At 37.4% G+C, this 19157-nt stretch overlaps 1 protein-coding gene and 1 long non-coding RNA gene across 2 annotated transcripts; one reads left to right on the top strand and one right to left on the bottom strand.

Moving 5' to 3' along the window:
• On the top strand, nt 778–5435 carry LOC109822459. The gene is made up of 2 exons (XR_002242133.1): nt 778–1305; nt 5062–5435. It is a non-coding gene; the product is annotated as an uncharacterized LOC109822459 (long non-coding RNA).
• LOC109820255 (protein Dr1 homolog) lies at nt 5746–18575 on the bottom strand. Its single transcript, XM_020386379.1, has 6 exons — nt 18528–18575; nt 18340–18415; nt 15863–15952; nt 9670–9764; nt 6310–6378; nt 5746–6101 (listed from the first exon to the last, which is right to left on the bottom strand). The coding sequence occupies exons 2-6, from the start codon at nt 18392–18394 to the stop codon at nt 5943–5945; spliced, it is 468 nt and encodes a 155-aa protein (XP_020241968.1). The 5' UTR covers nt 18395–18415; nt 18528–18575; the 3' UTR covers nt 5746–5942.

Raw genomic sequence — 19157 nt, 5'->3', positions numbered from 1 at the left:
AAAATAATAGGATAAAACTAAAATTATAGACAAAATTTGGACTGCACACCCTCTGTAACTCACATACCTAAAACATCAAAACAATTCACATGCATACAAAGAATTTAACTCGAGAATTTTATATATCAATGCCTCCTTCTAAAAGAGAATATAAATTATTTATAAAGTAATTAAACTAACAATAGAATAAATTTCAGTTCTAACCACAAAATAAATCCTAACGTAATCAAATCAAAAAGTTTTTAAAATCCTAACGGCATATCCTGATAAATCTCACTTAAAATAAAGATTATGCCAAATAATTCTAAAACTAATATAGATATATGTAAACCCACTAGTCCAATATCGACAATCCACGATCATCTTGCATTAGTCTACCTGTAATAAAACCTATTTTAAATGGGTAGACATTCATATATCCATATATGTAGCACTCATGTGTATCTTGCATTAGTCTACCTGTAATAAAACCTATTTTAAATGGGTAGACATTCATATATCCATATATGTAGCACTCGTGTGTTATGAGTATAAAATTACAAGCCTTAACCCTCACAACAACTGTGGAGTGTTGGGTATAGTGACAAAACTTAACATGGCACTTGAATCCAAGTTTGGGCCTGTATAGGCTTCATAGTCACCCAAATCTTGGGGAGACAGATTTCAGAGCGAGATTTTGAGAAACCAGAAGTGTTAGAGCATGCGGCTAATGGGAGGGGGAACCCTTCCACCGAGACCGGTGACAAAGGGCTAGATGATGAAGATGTTGATCAATTGCCTCAGGTCCGCCGCCCACCGCTGTCAACACCTCGTCCGCCTCCTCCTCCTCCCTCCAAAGGGAAGGGTATTGTCGTCCCACCGTCCAGCATTTTGAATTTGGCGGCAGTTCCGAGAGACAGGACCCAGCTCCAGTCAAATCAACTTCTCTTGGGCCCCCAACTCCTTCAGAACCTCGGCGCGGATCAGGACCCAGATTTGATTGATGTGAAGTGGGATGGGAGAAATCTGTCGGTGGACAGATCCCAGTGGATGAGATTTCTCAAGACTCAAGGCATTGGCGCTTCTGGTACCCTAGCCGCCCGTAGGTCAGCGGCAGACGCTAGATCCGGTGACCATTCATCCTCCAGCTCCCCCAGTCTGCCGCGCCTAGCTTGTCGGCATCAGCGCCGCCTGGATCTGAGCATCTTGCAGCAGGGAGAAAGAAAAGATCAGTATCCAAAGCCAGAGTCAGGCGTGCTCTGGCCCACAAAGCATTCATCCGACACCTCTCTGCCTCGAGGTCCATATCCTCCTCAGCAAAGCAAAGTAAGTCTTCTTCCAACTCCTCTGTCTCCACCCCTCTCAACATTCTTTCAGATCCCAAGCTAGCCTCTGTCCTATCCAACTGCGGGGTCAAAGACCCGATCCCAGAAGAGGGGCTTCATAGTCTTAGGCTCTTAGAGGTCGAGAGAGTGGGACCTTCCCTCTGACCTGCCCCGTCCCCTGGTTGTTTTTTTCTATTCTGTATCCATGAAATTCGGCTCGTGGAATGTTAGGGGTATTAACAACACCATCAAAAGAAGATTGGTTAAAGATACCATTTCTCTTTCCTCTGTAGATCTCATAGGGATTCAAGAATCTAAACTCAGTTCCCCTAGACCCCATGTTCTCAAGGGTATTGGTGGTCCTAGAATCTCTTCCTGGCTTCAATTAGATGCTATCGAATCTAGAGGGGGTGTTCTCCTGGGCTGGAACGATAATATGTTTGAATGCATAGACTCCTACATTGGCATTTTTTCTGTCTCAGTTGTCCTCCGCCATAAAGTTCTAAACTGGCATTTTCTTGCTTCTTCTATTTACGCCCCCACTGACAAGGCAGACAGAGATGTCTGTTGGTGGGAGCTCCGCAGAGTTAAGAGTCATGTTCCCCCTCCCATGGTCCCTATTTGGAGATTTCAACGTTACATCAGCAGCCTCAGAGAGAAGCAACATGCCCCCCTCCACATCATATATCTCCAACTTCCAGCTCCTCATAAACTCCCTAAACCTCCTCGACCTCCCTCTAAATGGCAAACTCTTCACCTGGTCAAGCATGAGATCTTCTCCTACCATGGCCAGACTTGACAGGTTCCTTATTTCCCTGGACTTCGAAACCAAGTTTCCCTCCGTAGTACAGTATTGTTACCCCTCCTCATGTTCAGACCATGAATTCATCATTCTCGATACCTCTTGCCCTTCCCCCAGGCCCCCTTTCAGATTGGATAAAACTTGGTTTTCCCATCCCTCCTTCTCTCCTTTCGTTGCATCATGCTGGAATAGCCTTTCTTGCGAGGGTAATCCTATCCAGTCCCTTCACCTCAAACTCAAATTCCTTAAACGCATGCTCAAATGGTGGAAGAGAAACATTTTTGGATCCATCACCTCTAGTAAATCAGCCACTCTCAAAGCTATCTTTTCCATCAATACCAATGAGGAATCTAGACCTCTTCTCCCCTCTGAAATATCTTACAGATCTTCCCTTAAAAAATTCATGTCCTCCTTAGCCTACCAAGAAGAAGTTTACTGGAAGCAAAGGTCCAGAATCCAATGGATTCAGGAAGGAGACTCAAATACTTCTTTCTTCCACAAAATTGCTTCCTACCATAGGAGAAAAAACTTTATCCCCCTCCCCCCACCCCCCTTCTTTTTAACAACACCTTCATCTCCTCTGAGACCGACAAACAAAAGGCCTTTTATCATCACTTTTCCAATCATTTCAAATCTTTAAATCCTCCCTCCTTCCAGCTGGATTGGAACCACCTCTATCCTTCTCCAAACCCCACCCTCCCCTCTTTGGATCTTCCTTTCTCTGAAACTGAGATTAGGAATGCTATCTTCGGTCTTCATCCTGACAAACCTCCGGGCCCTGATGGATTCCCAATCCTTTTCTTCCAATCGTTCTGGGACCTCCTGAAACCTGACATCCTAGCCTTCTTCTCACATATCTTCAATGATAGCTCACACCTTCATATCTTCAACCACTCCTTCATAACCCTCATCCCAAAAATCACCTCCCCTAACATTGTCTCTGACTTCAGACCTATCAGCCTCCTCAACAGCTTGTTTAAAATCTTCTCGAAAGTGCTAGCTAACCGTCTTAGCCCTTTACTGTCTTCTCTGGTCCATCCCTCCCAAGCGGCTTTCCAATGTGGCAAATCCATCATTGATTCCATCGTGTTAGGTCATGAGATGATCAACCTATGCTTCTCTAAGAAGATTGAGGCCTGCATTCTCAAAATTGATTTCTCCAAAGCCTTCGATTGTGTGGGCTGGGACTTCCTTCTGTCTCTGCTCCAGGCTAGAGGTTTCGGCCCTAAATAGTGCTCATGGATCAAATCCACTCTATTCTCCTCCAAGTCCTCTGTCATTGTTAATGACACTACGTCAAATTCCTTCCTCTGCCATAGAGGACTCAAACAAGGAGACCCTCTTTCCCCTATGCTTTTCTCCTTGTTGCTGACGTTCTCTGTAGGATGCTCCTTAACAGTTGCGACCATGGAGATCTATCTGAACTTCATCTCAAGGGCGAGCTTAACGATATCAAATCTCTTCAATTCGCAGACGATACTATCATCTTTTGCAGAGCAACTCCATCTGACATCTGCAACCTCAAATCTATCCTGTATTGTTTCGAAAATGTCTCGGGTTTAGCCATCAACTTTGCTAAATCCAATCTGTTCTATAGCGGCAAATCTACCACCAAAGGACCTATCTTAGCTAATATCCTCAACTGCTCATTCACATCACCACCCTTCAAATATCTCGGTCTTCCTATCAAACGAGGCTCTCTATCCAGAGCAGACTGACAACCTCTGTTGGACTCCCTCCACCGCAAATTATCTCTATGGAAAAGCAAATATCTGTCCATTGGCGGTCGTCTTGTTCTTCTTAATTCAGTCCTCTCATCCATACCTCTATATTATATGTCGTTCTTCAAACTCCCCTCCAGGCTCATTAAGAAAATTGACAAGATCAGACGCAATTTCCTCTGGAGCAAGGCACCAGATAGTATCTCAGGTCATAATCCGATCAAATGGGGGATTGTTTGCACCCCCAAAACATGCGGAGGATTGGATGTCATCAACCTTCATCTTTTTAACACCGTTCTTATCTTTAAATGGCTCTGGAATTTCTTGGATAACGATCACTATGTCGGTAGGGTTCTCCAATCTATATACTCGTTCAATCTCCACAACCCATCCCCTCCCAATCAGTGCTCCAAATTCTGGAAAGATGTTCATTTCTCTCCCTTTGTCAGGTGGTCTCTTGGTAACGACAATGGGGCCTGTTTTTGGGAAGACAAGTGGACCGGAGACAATACTCTTGCTAGTCTCTTTCCCAAAGTATACAACCTTGCCTTCTCTAAACATGTATCCATCTCTTCTCAAGGGAGATGGCAGGGATCCAGATGGGTATGGAAACCAATTATCAGGCGCCCAAGTTGTGATGAGGCCAGGGGTCAAGTGCTAGCCCTTCTTCAATACTTGTCAGCTCCCAACTTTGTGCCGTCCGCGATGGCAGATAGTCCCTCTTGGTCTATATCAGCTTCCAAGCTCTACACTGTAAAATCTCTTCATCATACTCTAGCCGATGGTGGAATGCGATACAGCCTCTATTCAACTATCTGGAACAAAGTTCTGCCCAGTAAAGTTCAAATCTTCTTCTGGCTCCTTAGTTCTCTCAGATTGAAGACCAAAGACAGACTTGCCTCCCAAGGGTGGTTAGCTGATTCTCGTTGTTCTTTTTGTTCTGATCAAGAAACTCATGATCATCTCTTCCTATCATGTAACCTGGCGCAACAAACCTGGGTTCCTTTTCTCCTCAAACTGGGCATTGGCTCCCTTCCATCCAATATTGATGAATGTTTAGCAATCTGCTCTAACCCCTCTATCCATGCCTCCGTTCTTCTTCTATGGGGCATCTGCTTCCCTACCATTAGTTAGGTCTTGTGGAAAGCTCGCAACGACCTAGTCTTCTCAAATATTTCGACTTCCCCTCTGCTCATCATCAAGAAGTCTGTTAACTTACTTCTCTTCTGGTCAGGGGCCTCCACCTCCAAGAAGTCGCTCCAGATGAAGAAGCTCATTCGTTCGGCTGGTCTCCAAGACATTCTTGAATCAAGCGCTGACAGCAACACTATGCCCTGATCTGCTGATAGTAATCTTGTTTCTGTATATGGATAACAGTTTTGGTTAGTTCTAATTTTCTTTTTCTTGGTTTTGGGCTTTAGTCGGTGGTTTTTTGTTTTTTATCTTAAGACATCTTCTAATGAATGGGCCTTTCTCTCCATCTCCGAGTCGTTGCCTCATTCATGAGAAGATATCTTCTTTTGTAATCCCATCTTTTGGTTTCGTTTCTATATAATGATAGGGCAATGCCCTATTTTCTTTAAAAAAAAAGGAGCAAATTCTGGTGAAGGTCATAAATTTATACACATTGTAATTATTGCAGTAATACACATTTGGATATTGTTAAGTTTAACGCTCCACGAGTAAAGTTAACATCTTCGCTAATCTGCTGTTGCACAAACAAATTTTTGCTTGACTCTCACGCAAACCTCCCGCTTGAGAGCCCACCCTTCAATAGCTACAGATGAAAAACATCAGCTCTCCCCTCAAGGATGGATTATTGCACTATTGGTCACATAAACTATATGACATTTGATGTCAAAAAATCTCAAATGGAAACCAATAACATCTGATCCGCATACAGTTTTAAATAGGCATCTCAAAGAGAAAAAGGGGTATGCACCAGTGCTTCAATTACTCGTTAAAAGTTTATTAAATAGAACAGGAAACACCGGCTTGTTCTTTTTACACAAAAGCAATCCCATAAGCACATCACATACAGAGATACTTAGTTGATGTGATCTCAATGCATGTCTACAATACCTATACACGACACCAACAGTAAATTTAACTCTCTTAACTGGGATCAGAGTCTGATCGTTTCTGTTGTTGCTGTGTATTACTAACTCCATTATTCATTCTAGCTCGAGCCTCAGCAAACATCCTCTGCTGCTCTGCCACTGCTTCTTCTTCTGTCATGTCAGCGCCACTAAACTTCACACCCTTGGGTGAATCCTGAGGATTGCAAACACATCCAAAAATAAAGATGCACATCATTATAAAAAGAGTTGGAATCTGTTATTATGTAATACAGTATTCAAACTTTTGGAATTTAAGAGTCTTTGAATTATCTCCAACATCGTTGGTTAGTAGGAAAAAATAAACCCTACATATAAAATTTACAACGGGGAGAACAACTTGGAGGGAACTCGTAAATACAAACCAGAGTGTCAAGCTTGTGTTGTTCATAGGCTGCATAAACCTCTTCGATGTACTCTCCAAAGCCTAGAACCTGGTGGAATCACAAATAATCAGTGTGGCTAGAATATAGTTCGATTCAAGGTCATAGTCAGCAATCTGATCCACCATAATGAGATATATAGGATTCAACTGTCCAACATCCAGAAGATTCAGTCAAAATAACCATCCAAAACACAACATGAGGATAAACCTCCACCTCGTTGACGAGATTATTACCATATTGGGTAATGAATATACTAACAGCTCACTGAACAATGGTTCAGGTCCTTAAATATGTTGTCTATGTGTTTGGGATCTCTAGAAATATTATATGTTACACCTATGTGTGACAACCGAAGAAGCTCTAATACACAACATTCACTAAAAATATTATATGTTACACCTATATGTGACAACCGAACTAATACACAACATTCACAGCTCTAATACACCTATATTGCTAGTCCCTTGAGCCTTTTCTCCTTAAATACGCAATACAAATTTGTCAAAGTTGCAAGAGAACTTGCCCAGCTCAAGCTCATAACTAGTATGTCATGAACTGTACAAAAGCGAGTCCAGTTACACAGAAGTTGCATAATAATGATCTAAACATTAAAGTTATAGAATAGGGTTATTTCGATATTAGCCCCTCAAATCTTCAATATTAGCCCCCCAAATCTTTGAGATTGAACTCAAGCACCCTTATTCTTCAATATTTAGATATTAGCCCCTAAATCAAGGTTTTAAATGTCAGATGTCGGGTTCATGTCGGACGGCTAAAATCCATGTTGGATAGAGAAAATCGAGGATATATCGAGGGACATGGACTAAATATCGGATTGCCATATCGGGTGGTGCGCATATGTATAATATCATGTCCTAAATGTAATATAAGCAATCCTAAATTCAATATAAGCATACTTTATAAATTCTAGAGGCGACGCCAGCGATGGGTGGATTCCGACGTCGCAGGGAGGCAGTATCGGGGCTCTTCTTCGTTTGCTCGGGGTCCTTCGGATGAGTTACCGACCACCATCTTCCCTTTATCCCAACAACGGGATACCCTACCACCCTTGGGTTCGGATGGGGTTCAGATTTTGGGGTGTAACGGGAGATGGACGACGGGGGTCCGAGATGGAGGTGGGGGAATGACGTCGTCTTTCACGAAAGGAGTGATCGGTTCCCAAGTCCGCTGTAGCCTTAATTTTTTTCTTTTCTTTCTATCAGGTTCTTAAGAAACCTTTAAACATGAGAATAGGTCAAACGGGTTTGGATTTTTATCACTAAACACAAACCCGATAACAAAAAAAATCTAAAAAAAAAGGCCATATCGGCTGATTTTTCAAAAAATTGGCCGATATGCCCGATATTGACCCCGATATTTTTAATTTGGCCCTAAAAACCGACATAAAATTGAAAACGCCCATGTCGTGTCGCTTAAGCCCTCAAACCGACATGTCGGGCTAACAGACATGTTAGCCGACATTTAAAACCTTGTCATAAATCATTGAAATTGATCTCAAGCCCCCCTTATCTTATTAGTATGTTGAAATAAACCCTCTCACACAAGCCCGACCCCATTAACCACTTTACCTTATATCGTTCGTTAAGTTCTCTGAATCTGTTTAGTAAAACCCTAACTCAAAACTATTTTCCACTTGACCTTCTCCAACGTCTTCCCGAACGAGAACATATCCATTGCAAATTTAGGATGAGAGCTGAATATAGTCGTTAGGGAAGACTTTGGAGAAGATGAAGTGGAAAATTGATTTTGCGTTAGGGTTCCATTGCATTAAATGTATGATCATAGTCATAATGACTCCTCGAGCCAAAGTCATAACGACTCATCGGACATCGCCTGCACTTCAGCTATTCTGTTACTGTCGCATTAAATGTTAGTCTGGCATCCTTTTACACTTACCCAACCGATCACCGACGCATGTAAAGTGGAGGTTGATCGCTGACTCCACCTATTAGGTAGAATTACCAATGTGCCCCCATGAATGGTATTCGTCATTGTATTCTGCATCAAGGTACATTGGATCAAACCTGGAATGATATTTTGCACTCTAACAGTTGCTTTATCTTTCACTAACTTGAATGTCGGAGGGCACACCAGAGGAAATCCCCTCCGACCCTCTAACGTTTGTTACTTGTGTCGGGACATGCTTCCCTCAGATTAATCAGTCATCAAAGAAAATTAGGAACCCTAAACCCCTCTAAATAGCCCCCCACTCATACAATTAACTCTCTAACATAAACAATTTGACGCCCAAACGGATATGAGGAGCTTAATGGATATAAGTGGTTAATGAGTTTTTAGGTTAGTGTGAGAGAGTCGTAAATGGCAAATCACCAAAAAAGTTAAAAGTAAACAGAATGCTCCCCCTATATCAACCAAATTTTAACTAGGGGGGCTTATTTTAACATACTAATAAGATTTGGAGGCTCATATCAAAATATTAAAGATTTTGGGGCTAATATCAAAATAACCCTATAAAATAATTCATTTCATGTAAACCTCTGACTGTCGATGTAGACAAATCTCATTTGCCAACCAGGTGCAAGGTATTAGTCTATCAAAATTGCAAATATCCCAAATTTTCATGAGGATACAGCACCATCTGAATTTTGTGGACATGAATACACTTACCAAACATGTAGAATGTTGAAGTCATGTTCATGTCTGAAGAAATGTTAAAAGATGTATTAAGGAAAAAAATATGTACTAGTTAAGGACCATAATAGTTGACAGTAAGAGAAAGAACATCCAATAAATAAAGGTAGACGATTGTAAACATGCACACAAGTGTACACAGATGGGAGGTCTCTTAAGGGACTCAGACATGCCAATGTTTACATAGACAGTATGCTACATATCATGTGAACTTAAATTAATCATAACCAAAATTAATAAGCATCATGAAATGCTACTTTAATCAAGCACACCATTGCACAAACATGAAGATTAGAACTTGGAAGGTGTTCATACTATATGTTAATCTTGATCTTGCTCCAAATAATACATGTGACTTTGCAAAGCAATAATATTTGACATCATTAATTGAAATTGAACAGCATTTTCTAGCAATTAGTTGGCTTTTCAACAGTAATAACTGCAAAGCCGTAACATTCCAGGAAGGAAAAAAAAGAGCGAAAAGGATAAAACAAAACATGAACATATGGCTCAGTTATGTAAAAGGCAGTGAGCATAACAAAGGCAGTGAGCATAACCTCCAACACTGATAACCGCAAAGAGATAACATTCGGGGAAAAACGAGCGAAAAGTATAAAACAAAACACGAACATATGGCTCAGTTGTGTAAAAGGAAATGAACATAACCTCCAAAGCCTTAAGAACATGCTCAGGGGCAATTGTCCTTTTTTCTTCTCGGCTACATACTTCATTTGACTCTGACGAAATAAGGTTGATGAATTCTGACAGAAAAAAAAACGCAAGGTGATAGTTAATGGGCTGAAAGAGAAGGGAGGAGAGTAACACAAAATACTAGCATTTGTGAAGCATGGAGTTTATGCTTAGAGAGATTTAAAAAATTGCAAAACAATAACATAAACTACAGTGAAGTTTATGATTGGAGAAATTAATAAATGTCAGGTTAGAACTAAAGGACGTTCACGTCATAAGTACATATTTTCAGAAATTAATTCTTATTAAGGAATAGTTAAAACAACAAAATGATAGTCCTCATATGCCAGTAAAACCAAATGGCTATGCTTACAAGTTTCGAGTCTTTCAACCAGTGCAAGTTTTGAGTCTTTTGACCAGTACATTTTGGAAATAGTCTTGTTTAACTGACACTTTTTGTAAAAGCATTTCATAAAAAGATACTTATATAAACAAGCAAAATCTGGAACTGACTATGAGATCTGCATCTAGGAACCAATTTGAACTCTAAAATATTCCAAGATTGTATCCAATGTATATATTTGAAGTCTAATTGCTCGACCTATGTCCAGGATGCTATTTGGTTTTGTTAAAAGACGGAATTAGTCTACATCTTCTGTTTTCTCTGCTCCTAATAGCTGGCCCATGTTGGCTTGGTGATCTGATATAAGTTGATTGATCCTTGTGGACATGCTTCGCTTCGCTTCAACAGTTCATATTCATGCAGCTAAATATCAGAACATCAATAGTTTATATGGCAAGTGGGCCCGGTTTCCAAGACAGAATGGAGATCTAAAGCTCCAATACCATCACACTCTTTACAGTGTATTCCATCCCTCCTTTATATATAAAGAGAAATTGGTGGAACTTCTAAAGACACAAAAAATTGACGTGTTATATCACAAAGGCACAAAAAACTGACACGTGCCATATTATAAGTACGCACATGTCCCTCTATCCTATCAAAAGATGCACGTGGACATCTAATCTCATATTCATCTAAAAATCCTCATCGAATTAAAACTACTCATAATTAGAAAATTCTAATAATCAAATATTTTATAATCCTTATTAGATTATAACTATGCATAATCATATATTTAAATCTATCCTTTATATATAATGGAAAATTTGGTGCTTCTTCTAAAGATACAAAAAACTGACATTTATCTTCTAAATACATGAAATGTGTCATATTAAAAGATAGTCATGTGTTCTCCTATCCTATCAGAAGATGACATGTGAAAACTTAATCTTATTTTCACCTAATTAAAAATTCTCATAAAATTAAAACTATCCATAATTAAAAGAGGAAAATTCTAATAATCAAATATTTGGTAATTTTAATCAACTTATAACCATCCATAATTAAAAAAAATTCATAATCATATCCCTGCTTCATATTCAAATTGGTGAACTACTCATAAAAGTATCTTATCGGAAATTGACATGTTAACGCCTAATCTTATTCTCAATAAAGAATTTTAATTAAATTAAAATAATCCATAATTAAAAATTTTAATAATCAAATACCTCCATTAATCCTCTTTAGCTAAGCACCTTTATCAAATTAAAACTATCCATAATTTAAAAATTCTAACCAAAGGCCTCTTTATAGAAACAGGTTTTTCAAAGTTAGAAAATTATCAACTGTCTTCTTCACAATCTAAAAATTACAAAAAACCTCCTTAAAAGTTCAAAAATAACAAACTAACCCTGATATCCAAAAATTAGAAATAGCCTCCTAATAAATCTAAAATTTCAAAAAGGCCTATAAAAATCAGAAATTTGCAAACAACCCAAGCAGATAAAAAAACTACAAATAAACCCCTAAAAATCCAAAATTATAAATAGCATCACAAAATCTAGAAAATTATAAACTGCCACATTAAAATCCATAAATTAAAAATAATTCCTAGAAAATCCAAAAATTACAAAAGTCCTATAGCAAGTACAAAAATTATAAATAGTCCCCTAAATTTTTTATAAACAACCCCTTGAAAATATCATAACCAGCCCCTTGAAAATTTCAATAATTACAAATATCCCCTTGAAATTTCACAAATAGCCCTTCTAAAAAATTTACAACCCCATGAAAGTTGGGATAATAACAAACACCTTGCAGAAAACTATGAAATATTACAGACAACTCCCGAAAACTTTTACAAATGACTTCTTAAAAGTTTCAAATAACACAAACACCCCATAAAAAATCTAAAAATTACAAATATCCCCATGAAAGCTGCAAACAACCACTTCAGCTTGAAATATTATAAATAAACTCCTAAAAAAATCAGAGAATCACAAATAGCACCAAAAAAATTTGAAAAATTATAAACTACCCTGTTAAAATCCACAAATTACAAACAATCTCTAGAAAATCCAAAAATTTCGAGTAGTCCTCTAACAATTTAAAAATTATAAATAGCTACATGAAGTTCAAACAAACCCTAGCAAATTTTATAACCAACGGTTAGAAAGTTTTGAAAATTACTTATATCCCCTAAAAAATTATGCAAATAGTCATATGAAAAGTTTACAACTAACCCCATGAAAGTTACTGAAGTAGCAAACATAGTGCTGAAAATTTGAAAACACTATATATAACTTCTTAAAGTTTTACAAACAACACCTTGAAAATTTTCAAACCTACAAACACCCCCAGAGAATTTATAAAAATCCCCCTAAAGGTTTTGTAAATTACAAATAAACCCACAAAAACTTTACAAACGACCACCGGAATACATTACAAGCACCCTTGAAAGTTTTAAAAATTACAAACAACCCTGAAACTTTATGAATATCCCAAAAAATCTAAAATTATAAATAGCCATCTAATTTAACATATTATATTATAATAGTATAATACATTGGTATTGGGAATGCGTGAGGTGGGAGGGTACAATTGTCATGGAAAGTTATATGTTGTGAATACTAAGGGATAGTAGAACTCTCTACTACCGATTTTAGGATTAGAGGAAAGTCCTAATCTCCTTCATGGGGAAAACCAAATTTGAGCATCAATTAAAATCTTAGGACATTGGAATCTGGGTAATGTTTTTATTTTTTTTAAATCAAAATTTTTATTTAGATTTGTAAAGGAGATATTGATGGTTAAACAATCTAATTTTAAATTTCAAACTTAAGATCTTATTTTATCTAAGAAAAACCCTACCACTCAAAGTGTCTACTTTAACTGATAAAAATAACTATACTCTCTTCTTTTCATAACATAGCAAAAACACGTACTTACTTTCTCTTCCTTCATGAGCATTTAATATATTAATTAATAGATAATCAACAACTTATAATCTATAAGGAAATATAATTAATCATCTTTCCTATTACACTAATGTAGCTTAACGTATTCGAAGGACATATAAACCAACATATATAAACCAAAGAAATCAAAACAATCTGTGCTAGCATGGGCTTAATACTTGTTTAATAAATGATTAAGCAAATATTGCATAGGGGATCCTACCGGATATGTCTCTCTTGATCTAATACTTTTCTAATTGGGACCTTGTACTTCACTAGAATACAGAGTACTAAATGGATCATCTAATTTCATGATAGATATTTTTTTATAGTCATATTTTATAAAATAAATCTACTTGCATTAACAAGTCACATCAGCATTAAATTGATGATCATGAAAAGCAAATGCCATAAGAATGGAATTACATCCACTACACTCCAAAATATTATCCTCTTATTAGCTGTCACCAAACATCTTCATCCAGTAGCATACACAATACAATCAGATGAGTCTTAATATGCAACGTAACACCAGAGAAAAAACTTGTAACTTGTATTACTCAGAATATCTACCGATGGTAAGATTCACAATGAAAAGAAATGCTAAGATTCTTCGGTTTGAATTCATGTAAAGATGGATGCATGTGTTTATTATTCAAATGAAGCAATATTTTTGAAAAGATAATGATATAATATTTGTTAATAAAACAGGCCCATATTTGTATGATTTTCAAAAGTCAAAGTGTCAGAAAGAACACTAGGAAAGTACTTCAAAAAGATGAAAAAGACTAAGTAATTCAATCAGAGAACCAAAACATCATGTTGCTATAAGCCTATAATCACTGATGTCTTGCAATGAAACCCCCTAAATATGTTAACTTGAAAACTATAAGAATAGAACCATTAGACATACAAGTATTATGGTTTAGCTCCTTGATTTGGTAATATATGAGATTTGTCATCACAGGGAAAAGAAAATTTGTTTTTGGTAATGAAGTATGACCAATAATCCATAGTTTGTACTGTGTTACTATTGTTCTAAACTAATTTATCACTCTCAAACTAGGTGGCTAGGGCTTGACAACCCCTAATTTAACAATGGTGTTTAATTCTCATCCAAATAGCCTTACATGTGACTTGCATGTGATAACATCTGACCACTTTTCTCAAAATGAAAACAAAAGTTTACTGGGTTAAAGAACTAAATTATGATGGAAACCATACCAAACCCATCAAAGATTACCAACAGCTTAAGGGATTCAAACTAAACAAAGGCATTCTACCAATCCTAGAGGCATCACAGGGTGCTCTCTCAACTTTTTCATTATTAGGATTCCACTATTCTCCCTCCCTCGAGACAAAGCAAGTTATAAGGTCCGCTACAACAACCTCATACCCTACTACAAAGTTGCGACGAAGCTTGCTCAGTCCTTCAAAGGTTTCTACATCAACTATGTAGCTCGCCTCGGGAACACCCATGCAGATGCTTTGGCATCCCTTGCAATCACACTTGCGCTTGGCTCCCAAATCTACTAGGCGCATAACAGTGGCTAGCCATTAATTATGCTCCCTAAAGCAAATTCTTGAAGCAAACGAAGTGTGTGTCATGCCAACTCATTTTGAAGATAATGATTGGCGGTTTCCAATCATCAACTACGTCTTGCATAGGATATTACCTGATTGTTTGAAGCAAGCAGTCTCTATTCAAAGAAAGGTTTCACGCTTCTTCTATGATTCTGGACGTTACACTGACGGTCTTTTGACAATATCTTGCATCAATGCTTTTCATTAAGTGTAGTTCGAGCAGCATTAAAGCAAGCCCACGACGGTGCATGTGATGTTCATCAACCAGGTCTCAATCTTTAGGACCGAATTCATCGTCTAGGTTACTATTGGCCGATAATAATAGCAGATACGGTAGCATATGCTAAACGATATCATATGTGTCAAGTCCACGCTGATTTCCTACATCAATCTCCGGAAGAATTATAACCAACTGTTACCTCGTGGCCATTCAAAGCATGGAGCATGGACATCATCAGGCCGATCAACCCGCCATCCGCTAAATGCCATTGATTCGTTTTGGCCATTACAGATTACTTTTCTAAATAGGCCGAAGCCTTTCCCCTCAGAGAAATCAAGACATCTCAAGAAATCAAATTCCTGAGACATTACATGATCTATCGATTCGACGCTCCTAGAAAGAAAACAACGGATTCCCACTTCAGAAAACAGTCCAAAATCTAAAGAAATGATTCAAAGGTCGAGCTATTTCTCATCCAAGTCTCTCAATTATTCTTGAGACATTACATGATCTATCGATTCGACGCTCCTAGAAAGAAAACAGCGGATTCCCACTTCAGAAAACAGTCCAAAATCTAAAGAAACGATTCAAAGGTCGAGCTATTTCTCATCCAAGTCTCTCAATTATTACATCACACTGAAGTCTAAGAATCGAATTCAGCTCCAAGCAGAAGGGAATAAAAGGAAACAAGAGGAAAAATGAATTAAAAAAAGAGATTATAATAAAGAAAAAAAAGAAAGATAGACAAGGATTAATGGAACAATAATAACATGTATAAATAACAAGGTGAATCACTTTAACTGGTCTAACACTGTTACAAATCAGGGGCGTCATGTGATAAAGTATCAAGGGGTTCGTAAGTTCTATCAGGGCAATAATACATGGAGTGCATGTGCAATTTATCCTAAATCCTAACTTTTACATATGGATACATACTCAAAATTACTAAAAACAATTGAAAATTAATCTAGGCAAAACAAGATCAACCGCAACTAATAAATGAATTTTGTGTGCATGGGTGTGCATGTGGGTGCGTGGAGTTGAGGATTTTTCCTGCATTCTTACCTACACAGCACTCAACAAGAAGGTCCTGGGCATCTCTAGCTACACGGACATCTGGTGGCAACATCTCCTTGATGATCTTAAACATAGTAGCTGAGATGTAATAAGAACATTGCATCAGTGCACCAGCAAAAATGTCTTCAGGGGTTAGTAAAAGAATATATTATGTTTGCTAAAATTAAGTTCTCGTATGTTTATCGTAAAAGGAACTGCCAGATTAGTGCATAAATGCAAATAACTTATGGGGAACCACTATCGTATCTTACGAAGTGAATATGTGACCTCAGAATTAATTTTAAGAAAATGATATATGACCTTATGCAGATATAGGATCATATAATATACTCTAGGTCACCTCATAATTGCATACCTTAGTCCTGGAGTCTTTTTTTTTTTAAATCATGGAAAGGACCTCACCTTCCTGTTCTTTCCTTTGTTATTACTAGTGCCACATGTTCAAATTTCAGGGTCACAAAATATCTAAACTACAACTAGATCAAGGTTAAGGGAGCCATCAAACTAGGAAACTTAGTTTTCATTAGTTGTTATCCTGGCTGAAGTAAATATGCTATACACGGTAAAATTATTATCAGAACCTGTAAAAAAGGAATTGATTCTCCTGCTAGAATTATTACTTCAAGATTCCATTACTAATTTCATTATAACTCTTTTTTTAGAACGACGACTTCATTATAAGTTCATAAATATAATACCACACACATCCATATCATACCATAACACAAACTGTCCTTCCCCATTCTATTAACACAAGAAATACTCAATAAACCAGCATACAGACATTAAATGATAGACTCCTATTGTATATGCATCGTGCTTGATTTATAAACACCAGAAAGTATGTCAGAAATAGTATAAGTATGGCAAGGTACTCCCATTGTAAATATATCGTGCTTGGCTCCCATCGTATAATACAGTACTCCTCGAGTCATAATTATCATTGAAGGAACTTGACTTTACGTTCTTTCTTTTGCAATTACCATATGTTCAGATTTACAGGTCACAAGAATGTATTATTTGTGCTAAAACCAGATCAAGGTTAAAGAAGCGTGCAAGGTATAAAACCTTAAGTTCTTCCTCTTAGCCTACAGCCAACTTCCTAAACAAGACAAATTTCTCCACTCAGGACATGAAAGAGGGGAATATTATTATCCTAGAACAGGGTTGAAATTTGCAGCACAGCAAAATAACATATATATTCATTCATTTCCTCCACAACGATCTGAAAAGGCCTAAAAAATCTTAGAGAAACTCTCAGTTGTGCAAAAACCCCAACAATTTGTAAAATTGATGAAGTGAGGTTCAAAATATCTGAATTGTTAATTGGTTTTTGTTATCAATTTTAGACCTTGATATCAGGAGTTACAATGGTGTGTGTACCACTTTTAGTCCTCGATATCAAAACTTAAAGACTATATATTTTGGAAATGTTTACTAGAAATAGTAAACAAAACAGCAAGATTATATCTTTTGAAATATATTCTCTTACTATCTAATTTTTAAAGTTCTATTTTTTTTTTAATTTTTTGAACTTCCTATATTATCTTAAGTGATTCTATATCAACCATGAAATAGCTTGCTACTAACATTATTCAGTTTTTGTAATTTTATGACCTGCATTGATTTTTTTTATTTCCATACAGCATACAAGTGGAGATACTCGTTAACTTTTCTGACAATAGTTTTTAGAGTTATGTCAAAGTGATCATTTCTTGTTAGGGTCCATTTAGTCCAACATTATATGGTTGACAAATGTGGGTTTATAAGGGATTTGGGTTCCCTCCCTCTACAAGCTAGCTTTTAGGGTGAGTTCTCCTGGGTCTCTTACAAGTGGTATCAGAGCCAACCCCACCTTCTGGTTGCAATTGGGCAGCGAGGGTGGTGACGCTGGTATTGCAGTGTTTGCCCGGGACTAGTTTAATGTAAAGCCAAATGGGTGTCGCCGGGATTGCAGTGTTTTGAACGGGACTAGACTAGTGAAAAGCTGGCCCGGGTGGGCACCGGGATTAGAAGCATGGTGGTATGTTAGGGTCCATTTAGTCCGACATTGGTTATATGGGTGACAGATGTGGGTTATACAGGATTTGGGTTCCCTCCTCTGTATGTTTTCTTTTTATACATCAAGATCAGCACTTAGGAAAAACAATTCTAAATTACAACACATGGTAGTAGCTTACTATATAAATATTAATGAACACTGGGTACTAATTATACCATCTCCAAATTTAAAAAAAAAAGAATTGAACAATCCAGAGTTAAAAAACAGTATCCTAACTCGGGTACTTACATCATAAAATCTTAGAAGAATCCAACTTTAAGAAGATAGAAACCCTAATTTCACAAGTTTTGCTCAAACGTGTAAATCAAAAGGAGGGAACAGTAATTGTTGGTCCTAATAACTCAATCATCCGACAAATATGTAATCAAGATTCGATTTTTTTTCCAGGGAACAAAGTACGAACCTTTAGGAAGCGAAACATCCTCTTTTGACTTTCCCACGATGTCCATGGGCTCCATATCTCGAAATCGACACCAAAACTGGTAAAAAACAAAAGAAATTAGGGTTTTTAACAAGCCCAATTTGAATTGAACGACGAATTTCAAGGATTTTAAATAGATCGAATCGTCGAAGAGGGCGTTGAGGTGAGACCGCGAAAGAGAGAGAGAGAGAGAGAGAGAAGAGAGGGATGGGCTGCCTGCAAAGATCCTGTTCGGATCATTTAAAATACATAGGACCCGAACCCGACTAATATTCACAATTGAACAAATTTTCAAAACAGCCCCAAAAAGATTTTTATTTTTCAAAATTAACCCGATTTTTTTTTATCAAAATCGATCCACTTTTTGTCACGTGGGCTTAATGAAGTTCCTAAACAGTCGGAGTCGGCAACCCTGACTGTTTAGGAGGGTGTTAAACCCTAATTAGAACCCTTAAACCCGAAATTTTTATGTCCTAAATAGTCGGGGTTGGCAACCTCGACTGTTTAGGAACGTTATTAAGCTCATGTGGCAAAAAATAGGTCGATTTTGATAACTAAAAAAAATGGTCGATTTTGAAAAATAAAAAACTTTTTGGGGCTGTTTTGAAAATTTTCGCTTCATAATTTGGGGCATGTTTCTTTGGCTAAAAAAAAGAAGGAAATCAAAGAATAGATAATCTATTTCTTAAAATTTGTTTTATAGTTGTTTGGTTGGCTAAAAAAAGAAAAAAAATCAAATAATAGGAGATGAAATGAGATGAGTTGTCACCATATTATTAGATGATGCGGGTGGTTTTTTA

This window comes from Asparagus officinalis, chromosome 8 (assembly GCF_001876935.1).
Source record: "Asparagus officinalis chromosome 8, Aspof.V1, whole genome shotgun sequence".
NCBI classification, from domain to species: domain Eukaryota; kingdom Viridiplantae; phylum Streptophyta; class Magnoliopsida; order Asparagales; family Asparagaceae; genus Asparagus; species Asparagus officinalis.
Note: the sequence above shows the minus strand (reverse complement) of the source record. Positions and strands in the feature narration are given on the sequence as shown.

What these genes read in the sequence shown, in the direction of transcription:
- LOC109820255 (XM_020386379.1), bottom strand. Translation starts at nt 18,394, where the DNA reads ATGGAGCCCATGGACATCGTGGGAAAGTCAAAAGAGGATGTTTCGCTT. An exon ending in GGATGTTTCGCTTCCTAAAG is followed by an intron (nt 15,953 to 18,339) that starts GTTCGTACTTTG and finishes ATTACATCTCAG; the next exon opens with CTACTATGTTTAAGATCATC. An exon ending in ATGTTCTTAAGGCTTTGGAG is followed by an intron (nt 6,379 to 9,669) that starts GTTATGTTCATT and finishes TGATTCCACCAG; the next exon opens with GTTCTAGGCTTTGGAGAGTA.